The 12,140-nt window shown below is 35.9% G+C and overlaps 1 protein-coding gene across 2 annotated transcripts in view; it reads left to right on the top strand.

The window, feature by feature from the left end:
• The window catches only part of LOC139149671 (proteasome activator complex subunit 4-like), a 69,660-nt gene that overhangs the window by 38,412 nt on the left and 19,108 nt on the right, over positions 1–12,140 (top strand). Inside the window, exons 35-38 of one of the 2 annotated variants that reach the window (XM_070721530.1) lie at positions 746–822; positions 1,896–2,024; positions 2,769–2,924; positions 7,479–7,626. In XM_070721530.1, the coding sequence (XP_070577631.1) occupies positions 746–822; positions 1,896–2,024; positions 2,769–2,924; positions 7,479–7,626 (510 nt within the window). The remainder of the gene's footprint in view (positions 1–745; positions 823–1,895; positions 2,025–2,768; positions 2,925–7,478; positions 7,627–12,140) is intronic. The other variant, XM_070721531.1, reaches the window with a different exon arrangement.

Below are 12,140 nucleotides of genomic sequence, written 5' to 3' on the forward strand. Positions count from 1 at the left end.
GTTTCTTAGAGATGTACTCTACTTTTTGTCACACAGAAGATAGATAGTCTGGTGACTCAATATTTTATTTTAATCAATTTATCACACACCAAATAAGCTAAATATATTCACAAAATGAGGAAAAAAACGGTGGTCGAGAAATATGAAAATTTTGACAATCTATTAAAAGTAAAATGAATTTTAGTATGTGAAATCAAAATTAAATACTAAATTAGCTGATTTATTGCGCTTTTTGTCCCTTTAAATATTAAAGGCAGAGCATGCCGGGTTTATAAATAATGTATGTTGGAATACAGGTAATAGGTATTAATGAAATAATACAATGATAAATGAAACCATTAAATCTTTGTTCGAATCCTTTGTATAAAACACATGAGATCCCATTTTATCAGCCTAAATAAAAATCCAGGAAAAGTGCCAATACTAAAGAGCGGGAAAACTAGTCTGGTGACCTTGTCTTGGAAAAACTAAGAAAAATTGTTGAATGAAAATTAAGTGGCTTGATCGCCTTTAATATCCAATTTTAAATCAAATTATTGCCAAAAGTGCTGAAAAAAAGTGTGTAGTGTGTATATCAGGAATGGTTAAACTTCATGATGCTTGTTTCTGTAATATGATTCCAACTGGCACCCACCAAGATCAATTCATTTGCATGCTTGTCATGCTGTGAGGAGATCAAGCCAATGAAATATAAAAACTAGATCTTAAAAAATCAGCCTAATTGTATGTTTGCATCATATTACAGTGATGAAGTGGGTGACTGGAAGTCTAGCCAGAATGTTCCATGCAGTCCCTCCTGAATTGTTCAAACTCCTACCAGTGGTAAGTAAAATGATTTCATTATAGTGGAAGGGCAAGATTTATCACTCAATTTAGGACTGATTATTTTTAATAGGCAATGTATATCCACCACTACAATGGGTGAGCTGTGATATGGAGTTAGATTTCTGCAGAGAACGGAGTGTGTACCACGTGATTGTAGTGAAAATATTATTTACAGACGACATGATAAACTGACAGTTCCTAAAAAAAAGAGAAAAGCTGCAATTTCTCCTTAAATTTAAGCCTTTGAGTGCTGTAGTTTTTTCCCACCAAAATTTTAGTGCCACATTTTACCAATTTTTATGAATTTTTCTGTAATTTTGTAGATAGTTTTGGACCAAATGGACATCGCGTTTTATTGGCTGCAGTTTTTTATCAAAACTTTGGCAAAAATCTGAAAAACGTGACAAGGGAGTATTTTATACTGATGACAAAAATTGACTTTGGCACTCGAAGGGTTAATGGTAGCATGGAGTTTAAAGGCCAGGGTCAAACTGTGCAAGATGAAAGAATGAGCCAACACACATAATAGTAATGCAAACATTGCCCAAACCCTTTAGTAGACATGACTTAAAGCAATTTAAGAAGATCAGAGAAGTTTGACTCATAATTTATGGATTTTGAACTCCAATACAGATATGATACAGTTCAAAACCATATACATTGTACAGTGGCACTAATGGGAGGAACTGGTGGTGAATTTAATGTTCATAAAATGTTCTTTTCTGTCATGTCAATCACCCAGGAATATTTAAATCAATAATTTTTATCCACTCTTCTTGGATAAAAATCAAGAAGAGTGTTAATTGATTTGTGTAAAAATACAAGGTCTAAATATATGCGCCTTTCAGACAACATGGGTAAATAGAATTGAATACACTGATCATCATAAGAAGAATTATCAAATTTCACTTTTAAAACATGGCATAAAATAACACTGAACAGCTTCTAGCATGTCTGGGTACACTTTGTCAATGCTGTTCCAAAAACAATTTAGGCAGATCTTACAAAAAAACAAATGTGGACATAACCTGTGAAATTATAAAAAATGCCCCTCTCTTTGTATTTACCAGTTTGCACCACTTGAAAGCTGTGAAACAGACGATGAACTTCAACAGGAAGCACAAGTGACCTTGGCTTGCATGGCCCAGGCACTGCTACAACCAGATGTTCTACCAATAGCCTTGAAGACAATAAGAGAAGTAAGTCGTTTGACTCTGTTACTATTGCTCATCTGTTCAAGGAAAATACACATGGCTGATTTTCATCTCAGGATCGAGTCATCTTGATAGATTTACATTAATATTTTTCAATATTGTTGACTTCAAAAATATGTATTCTAGCTGTGACTTATATTCACTGAAACGAAAAATGCACAATGCATATGACTTGCCATGTTGCTATGTTTGGCTTACATATGTTTTAAGTGTATTGGGAACTTTTTACATGTATGCAATTTAATCAGCAAAGCCAGCTGAACCAGAAAGAGAAATTAAAAGCAAAAAAAAGTATTGTACAGTAAAATAAATCAGTTCTGCTGAAAGACTAAAGCAGTACAATAATTATGTTCCATTTTCTTCATGCCATGCGGTAAAGAACAATACATGTACATGTACATTAGATTGCTTTTGCACAAGTATATTCACAGCTCAAGCTTTTAGCTATGCTTGTAATATAATGTACAGTATCACAATGTGCATGCACGTTGATAATACCTACAATTCAAATGCACTTTGTTAATAGTTTACACTTATTGATCTTATACTTCTTCTGCACAGTTACCAGACTTAGTTTGCAAATTTTCTTCCTATTTTTAATTTCAACCATTGCTAGATCCTGTACCAAACTGATTTTAACCTGGTAGGAATATTTAACCTGTTGAATAAGTTTAATATTAAACCTTCATCAGCTATATAATAGAACGTTTTTCTTCTTCCAATTCAAAGCAGATAGCATCAGGCAGATCGTGGCATGCCCGGTACAGCGTTCTCACCTACCTCCAAGTGATGGTCTTCTATAATCTGTTCAATCTGACCAGTGACGAATACCGAGCTGAAATCAGGGATATAGTACTGGAATCACTGACAGATGACAGATTTGAGGTACAGTATATCATCTTAAATCAGCATAGCCTAATGTGTTCGAAAAGCAGCGTTTCAAATACTTCATAGTTGTTGAACTGAGGCTTGAATCACTGACAGATGACAGATTTGAGGTACAGTATATCGTCTTAAATCAGGGATATAGTGCTGGAATCACTGACAGATGACAGATTTGAGGTACAGTATATCATCTTAAATCAGGGATATAGTGCTAGAATCACTGACAGATGACAGATTTGAGGTTCAGTATATCATCTTAAATCAGGGAATAGTGCTAGAACCACTGACAGATGACAGATTTGAGGTACAGTATATCATCTTAAATCAGGGATATAGTGCTGGAATCACTGACAGATGACAGATTTGAGGTACAGTATATCATCTTAAATCAGGGATATAGTGCTGGAATCACTGACAGATGACAGATTTGAGGTACAGTATATCATCTTAAATCAGGGATATAGTGCTGGAATCACTGACAGATGACAGATTTGAGGTACAGTATATCATCTTAAATCAGGGATATAGTGCTGGAATCACTGACAGATGACAGATTTGAGGTACAGTATATCATCTTAAATCAGGGATATAGTGCTGGAATCACTGACAGATGACAGATTTGAGGTACAGTATATCATCTTAAATCAGGGATATAGTGCTGGAATCACTGACAGATGACAGATTTGAGGTACAGTACATCAACTGAAATCAGGGATATAGTGCTAGAATCACTGACAGATGACAGATTTGAGGTACAGTATATCATCTTAAATCAGGGATATAGTGCTAGAATCACTGACAGATGACAGATTTGAGGTACAGTATATCATCTTAAATCAGGGATATAGTGCTGGAATCACTGACAGATGACAGATTTGAGGTACAGTATATCATCTTAAATCAGGGATATAGTGCTGGAATCACTGACAGATGACAGATTTGAGGTACAGTATATCATCTTAAATCAGGGATATAGTGCTGGAATCACTGACAGATGACAGATTTGAGGTACAGTACATCACGTGAAATCAAGGATTTAGTGCTAGAATTGTTGACAGGTGACAGATTTGAGGTGCAGAATGTCAACTGAAATCAGGGATTTAGAGCTAGAATTGTTGACAGGTGACAGATTTGAGGTGCAGAATGTCAACAGAAATCAGGGATTTTAGTGCTGCAATGAATGACAGGCAACAAATTTGAGGTACAATATATCACCGTTGTCTCAATATTATGGCAAAACATGTTGACTGCGATAGTTCAATCCAACGAACAAGGTTCTTTATTGAGTAGGCATGGAATGGCAATTTCTTGACAGGCTATTCCACATCAATGAAAACTGATAATATCAGCTTATAGAAAGCATGCATGTATGCCGTGAACACAGCAATATTGCCTTGATGAGAAATAAATGAAAAAAGTATTGATACACCGGTAAATAGGGTGTAACGTTATTTGTATATCATGTATTTGTAGCTTGTACAAACGGCATCTCAGCTGAGTGCCTTCCGTAAAGTAATACTCCATTTCAGCAGTCTGCACTGTCTAGAATGTATGCCAGTCAGGAAAACTTCCATAGAATATAGACAAATTACCATAGTGTCAGACAGAAAAATTGACACAACTGAGGATTCAACAATATTGAATTTCATAATCAGTTTCAAAAGACGTTAATTATGGTAAATGACTAATCCTTCATTACACTTGGCTGTGCTACTGGGACAATTAATCTGCATTCACAAATACTGATAGGCGGGGGGTGTGGTGTGGTGTGGGTGTGCGAGAGGGCGCTGGAGGAGTCGCAATTGAATTTTTTTTTCAGATCCCACCTTAATACCCTCAAACAAATGTCAAATCCCCACGTCTTTATGATCAAATTTTTCAAAGCCCCGCCCCAACTGTCATATAGCCAAATATAATGTACATGCAGAAAAAAATTATCATGTACTGTGCAGTTTTGCTTGCCAATATTTGACACTACCTTTTTATATGACAGACACATAAATATTGTGTAGTGGTTATAGAAATGTTGTCAGCAGTTTATAGAACCATATTTAAAAGTATAACAATAGTTACAATTTTTCAAATTGTATATCCTTAAGCAAACAATATAACATAAAATTGTGATACTTTTCAGTATTTTTCCATTTTAAATTAACTCCAATCTCTTGTTTTTCATCATTTGTATTATTCACAAATTACTTTCAGTCTGGACTCTAATTCAATTATCACTAATACTGTTTGTACGTACACAGGCTTTGTTTAACAAACTGAATATTGTGTGTTTCAGCATGCCATAGGGAGACAGCGAGAATCTGTGTTTGATACATTGCATAGAAATATTGAAAAAAAATTATCAACAGTTGCAGCTTCTGCCCCATTACAAGGCCTACTTGTTGTTTTTCTTATGAAAATGCAATGGCATTCATACTATTTTAGATTTTTTCGAAAGTCATAAAATACTGTAAAATGGTTCTACATTTTGTTTAATTATTACTAATATTAGAACCATTGGATAACATAAATATGTTATTCATTTTTCATTGAATTATTTACCAAACTATGGAATCTGAAAATGTAAAAAATAGTATGGAACCAAAATATTTCAGATCCCCCCTTATACTCCAGATCCCCCCTTATACTCAGAGCAAAACCTTCAAGTCCCCCGCTCTACTACTCCAAGAATTTTCGATTTCCCCCTGAATTCCTCCAACCCCCACCCCCAACCAGTATTGGTGAATGCAGTGGTTTGAGTGAGAAAAAAGTGAATGTATCTATGTGTCTGACTATGTGTCTGGTTATCTATTTCCATAAGTGCTAATTGGGCACAAATCACACTCATTTGGACATGTCAAATCAAATGTTGTAATTTGAAAAACCTGACCCAAAGAAAGTGATAATTTGCATGTCAAGTCAATTCTGAATTAGGCAAAATTATCCCATGTAAGTGTTTAAATCTCATGTATGCAGGTCCCGTTTGCCCTTGTCAAATTGTCAATTCAATAGCTTACACTGAAGAGCTGAGATCTAACAGGGTTGTCTCACCTGTAATCCGATTTTAACTTAGTGTCATTGAAGTGTCAAGGACGAGGCACACCACTGTCAGTTTTAATTTTCATTATTCATAAAATTATAAAAACCCATTTCACCCAGATGTGCATATAAGGTCTCAAGGGGAATGATTACCAGTCTGTTTAAGATTCTCTTGCCGGCTTGAAAGCGTTTTCTCTTGGCCTTGCCATGAACTGAGCCGACAGCTTGAGTGGGCAGTGCAGCTGGGTTAATTCATATTGTATGAACAGTAGATTATGCGGTTCACTACATCTCATGGCTCATTTCTTCCCTTTTGTCGTAGTTTTGATATCAATAAAACATGCGGTTCACACTGAGTCATCTTGTTTTTGCTGTCTAGATGTACATGGAGGTGTATTATGGTTGTATAGTTATAATAAATCACACTTTTCACATTGAAATAATAGATCAACTGTTATAATTCTGAGACTCAGTCTCACTCTGTATTTATTGACATGGGAAAGTTTGTACAATGTCTGCCTTGCTGCGGACAATGACTTCTTGAAATTGAGCAGGGTAATCAAGATATTGATTTTCTTGGGTATATATGAACCTTTATACACCACTAAATATTGCAAAATTACATTATGCAAACATGCTCTATTAAATTGCTCTGAGATGTAGAAAATTTAGGAAAATCAAATTATATTACCATCTACCTACAATGTAGATTCATATGCCTGCGTAAAGCCATATAAATTCACCCTCATATCTGTGCATCATGCCCCAGCCCAGTGCCTGTATTTGGATAAACACGTCGAATTCCAGATCTATTTTCGTTTGTGGACAGCAAACAGTGGTGCCCAAGATTCAAAATTTGTTGTCTGGTGCATTGCGTCCAAATATTGGAAATTGCATGCATTTTTGAACTACCTTCACTCTAGTTACTTCGCGTGTTGCTATCCTCAAACATTCCATTAGCAAACAAAGCCAGTACAAGATGAGAAAAACATTCTGATTGCAGTGGTAACAGTGAAGCCAACGACATTGCTTAATATCGATATTAAACTTACTAGTGAAATCCAGTGTTAAATAAGCGTGTTACTAATAATCTGTTTTTTTTTCAAAGATGAGAAAGTGAACTGAAAGAATATTACCAAATTGAATGCAATCACATGATGGTGGTTCATACATGAGCCATGCTGTAACCCATTGCTCATCTTCAAGTACATAGTGATTTTATTGCGAAACGGTGACAAACTCAAACCTAAAAGCATAGTGTTTGTTTCAATTGAACTTTTCCTGATGATGGGATCTCTCTGCCTATACAATGTAATTTACAGTAATTTGCATCACGCCAGGGTTCTTCATACACCTCAATTTCTGCCTTATTCTTTGTTGGTATACAGCCTGGGGTGTACGGTGTACAGGCTCTCGCACACTCAGGCCCTTCTGCTGTACGACCTCGGTCTGCAAAATCTGTATCAAGGCCATAAAGATTAGTATGATCATCTCTTTCTCTGCACTCTTCCTCACATTATACAGGTACGTGAGATGGCGGGCACCACTCTGAGTGGCTTTCTCCACTGCGGCATCCTGGAGATGGACGACAACCTGCAGAGACGCTTTGAACAGCTGTGCAAGACGAAACTGTTAAAGAAAAGCGCCAGGGTGGTACAGCAGGATATCCAAGGTACAGACCAGACACAGAGCACAGGTTCAGGAGATTCTCTCTTGTTCTTAAGCTTCCTGCTCAGGGAATTCCTCTAGAGGGCTCCCTAGCTTCAGTAAAATCTTTCTTTATTCACAGATAGCGCTACAACCATAACAGATAGAAATGCACCAGATTCCCCATAATTCGTTCATGATCATATTGTAATAATTTAGGTACCTCGTATGACAGTGGTATGACATCTCAATTTTGACTGTCTTGAAATTTGAACAATTTGTCAGAGAAAGTTGCAGATAAATTACATGTAATCTATTTTTGATTGCTGATATTATCACACAGATTTTTTTGTAACCATTTGATATCTTTGAGTGTGATATTCCGTGACTAGCTAGAAGTGAAAATCTATAAGGAATATTTCATTAATTTTATTTCCTAGCGGGTTGCTATGGTGAACATACATTATCACAATCACCACTCATCACTGTCGTAGCGTAGTTGCATGGTTTGTCAGCTGTGTTGCAAATTTTATTTGTCCATATGGACTGGGCTGGGTCCATGTGATTGTGGGCTAATTCTGTACTTCATGTCTTATGATGCTCACAGGGAAAGTTTCTTGTATCCATCCAAATCGAGGTCCGTATGTATTCCCAAGAAATCATGCACACGGATATTTCCTTAAATTAGTTTAAAGTGATTATACTCCGGGCATCTTCCTATCTCATCTCGCAAAGACATTTTTCCTGTAAAATTTTAATGTTAGTTTTTGAATTTTTAACAATCAGCTTCCCAGCTTATATTGTATCAACTCCTGATGTCAGAAGTTTGATAAAGGCAGAAGAGTTGTGTCATTGATTGATTCTCTTCTCAAGGTATTAACTCTTTGAGCGCCAAAGTCAATTTTTGTCACCTCTATGAAATTTACTCTTTACGGTAAATTTTTTCCAGATTTTTGCCAAAATTTTGATAACAAACTGTAGCAAATAAAATATGTCTATTTGGTCCAAAATTATCAAGAAAAGTACAGAAAAATTAGCAAAAACTGGTGTAAAAAATACTGAAATTTTGGTTGGAAAAAATTATGGCACTCAAAGGGTTAAGCATTTCACCCCTGTTTCCAAGTACATAGGTCCATTTGCCCTCCTGAAAACAATGGGGCATGTACAAAAGTCTAGTGGTTAAAGGCATATAGTCACCTGTAATCTAAATATGTCCATATATGGTCAAAGGGGCATTCCTTGGTATTCAAAATGCCCATGTGAGGGCGCTGTTTTTAAAAAGCGGCCACCCGCTTAAAATCTGTGATTGGTTAGATTTTTCTCTTTCCATGGTAATTGTGGCAAAATTGGAACAGGTGACAGTATACCTTTAAAGGTCTAATGAGACTTTCTCATAAAATACATGGTATCGTGAAATATATTGTCATATTATACCGAGACTAGATCAGATCAACTCATATCAAGTTGTATCATATCTTATCATATCATATCAGATCTAGGAAGATGATATCAGATCAGGTTAGATTACATCATATCATATTTAGTTATATCATACAGAATCCAAAGTAATATTTTATGGTTCAATTATGAAAAAAAAATTATGTAGCAACTACTTTGCCCTATGACCTGTCCTTGAATTTGCATATTGATTCCGTTAGAAAACCAGATTTTACCTTCAGTTGGAATAAAACAGATCAGTACGTGAAATCCTTACAACTCATCATTTTCTGTCAAAACATGTAAAGTCTGGCGTACTTCTGTGTGATCATAACACCATATTGTCACTATTGAAAAGTTCCATATTGAGAATATTGATGTTCTCAAGGTAGGGGCCATTTGTATTCAGCAATTCAACAATGAATGTACAAATGTTTACGCCGACTTCAGCAAATTCATTTCAGAACATTGTAAAGTATGACAGATCAGTGATTTGGTCATCATATATTGAAATTTCAGCTTCTGTATAGACACAATGTACCGCGATAGTCAAATGTAGTGGTTGCCGATGTGACAAATTCTCAGCAAGCACGCCACTGTTTCCATGATGAAGGAAACAAAAAAGCCAGGTGGGGAAAGAGAAAGGAAACACTTTCCCATGAATTACGTAAATGTGACATCCAATAACAAGGAGAGGAAATCAATAGATACCTGCAGCGTATAGGTCATTTTGATACCCACAGGCAGCTCTGATCAGCTATACCTTGGAACACCTGCCTTTCTCAACAATTTGAATCATTTTCAAAACTGTACCAGCCCTCCTACCTTTGGTGTATACCTTGCACACTTCAGGACCTGTATGAGAAGAGGTTGTTGATAAGATATTTATCCCCTATTTATAAAAATAGAAGTCTTGCTACTGCAGATGTTATACATAGCTGATACTCAAAGGAAACACACAGAGTTCTACACAGAAGCAGCTAACCATTGTGACCTAAAAATCAATTTGATGTATTCTCACTGACTCATAAACATTTTACATACTAATGCATTTTTATAGGGTTCACTCGAGAAAATGTCCAAATATTTGTAAATTGACTCAAATTTTAAGAATTTTTAAAGCTGAAGGGCATATTTAACCTTTTGCAGAACAACATTTGTCAAGACTTAATCAAAATTATATCAAAAATTGAATGGAATATCAAACAAAACCAGTCAACCTTTTCCATAAGGATATGTGGCGATTTTGAATTTTTTTAACCCTCCCCCACATACACACGCTCAAATGTAAAAATATTTTGAGAAGTAATGACCCTATCATCAATGAATAAATCATCGCTCTTTCTGATCACCCGAGTGAATAGCTTGTCCTAGATTGTAGATTGTTATATTCATAATAACTGACCGTATGTTTTGGATAAAAAAAAACACTCTCAAACTTCTTCACAGTTTAATGGAAATAACATGCTGCGTGCAGGCGTACTTGATTCTGGTTGCCCGACATACCTCTGACTCCAGGCAGTGGTTAAGGGACGATATCCTGTCTGAAATTATGATGCAAGAGTGACTTTAATGCCTGGAGTTTTCTTAATTAGTCACCATGAGAAACCAAGCCGTGCATGCAATAGACTAATATTGTCAACCCAGGGGTGAAATTTCCATCACTGTTGGTGGCAACTAGCGTTGATTAAGCGGTACTATGAGTGTTTCCCCCGAATTGGAATTTTAATGTGGAAAGCATCAATATTACCCCTCGGGTGGAATGTTCTACATTCTGAGAATAAACTTTTGCTCATTTCAAAAGTTTTGTGAATAATATTGTGGTCTCAGGCTGGAAAAAACTGCAGATTCATGGAAGAAACATGTGTACCATGTGATCTGTTGAACATCAAGAGAGTTGAAAAAGGATACTTCTCTTTTGTCGAATGATCTTTTTTCCTCTTCCAACATTTGATGGGAAAATTCAAAATCTTTTCTTGACATCACTTTGCTGTTATAGGAAAGTTCATATTTTGGCTCCACCAATATAATAGTAATGCAATTACATATTTAGGGGCCCAAGCCGACCGGCTGGGACCCTATTGTTATTGCTCAAGTTCTACTACTTCCTCTTCTTCCTCTTTTTCTTCTTCTTCTTCTGCCGATTCTTTGTCGACCTAGATCTCTTAAACGGCTGAATGAAAACTTCTCAAATTTGCAGAGCTAGTAGGTGTTAATTAGTACTCATGCACCTGACCCTTGAAATTTTGATTGGTCACGTGACCTGGCGACCATATTGGATTTTCCAAAAACCTAAAGATGGCTTCTCCAGAAGACCTAGGGGTCTAGTCGATTTGAATTTTTTTGTATAGCAAGCATGACCTAAGGTCTTCATAATTTGCACATAAAATCGCATGCGGTCACGTGACCTTGGCCGCCATATTGAATTTTCTAAAATACTCATTTAATCTTTAAAAATCTTCTTCTCCAGAACCAAACAACCGATTAAGCTCAAATTTTACTCATGTCATCCTTTGAACGATCTCTTCAAGTTTGCAAAAATCATTTTGATCGGTCACGTGGTTGGTCGCCATATTTGATTTTGTGAAATCACAATTTAATCTCTAAAAATCTTCTTCTCCAGAACAAATTCACCGATTCAACTAAAATTTCACATATATCATCTTAAGTGTGATCTCTTTCAAGTTTGCAAAAGGCGTTTGGACGGTCACGTGGTTTGGCCGCCATATTGGATTTTGCAAAAATCGTAATTTAATCTTTAAAAATCTTCTTCTCTAGAACCAAAACACCGATTAAGCTCAAATTTTACTCAAGTCATCCTTAGGGTGATCTCTTTCAAGTTTGCAAAAAACATTTCGATCGGTCACGTGGTTTGGCCGCCATATTGGATTTTGTGAAATCGTAATGCAATTTTTAAAAATCTTCTCCTCCAGAACAAATACACCAATTGAACTAAAATTTCACATTTATTTTCCTTAGTGGTAGTCCTTTTAAGTTTCAGAAAAACATTTTGATCAGTCACGTAATTTGGCCGTCATATTGGATTTTATGTACATCGCAGTTTAATCCTTGGCAATCTTCTTCTCCAGAACCAATGTACAG

This window comes from Ptychodera flava, chromosome 14, assembly GCF_041260155.1.
Source record: "Ptychodera flava strain L36383 chromosome 14, AS_Pfla_20210202, whole genome shotgun sequence".
In the NCBI taxonomy this organism is placed as follows: domain Eukaryota; kingdom Metazoa; phylum Hemichordata; class Enteropneusta; family Ptychoderidae; genus Ptychodera; species Ptychodera flava.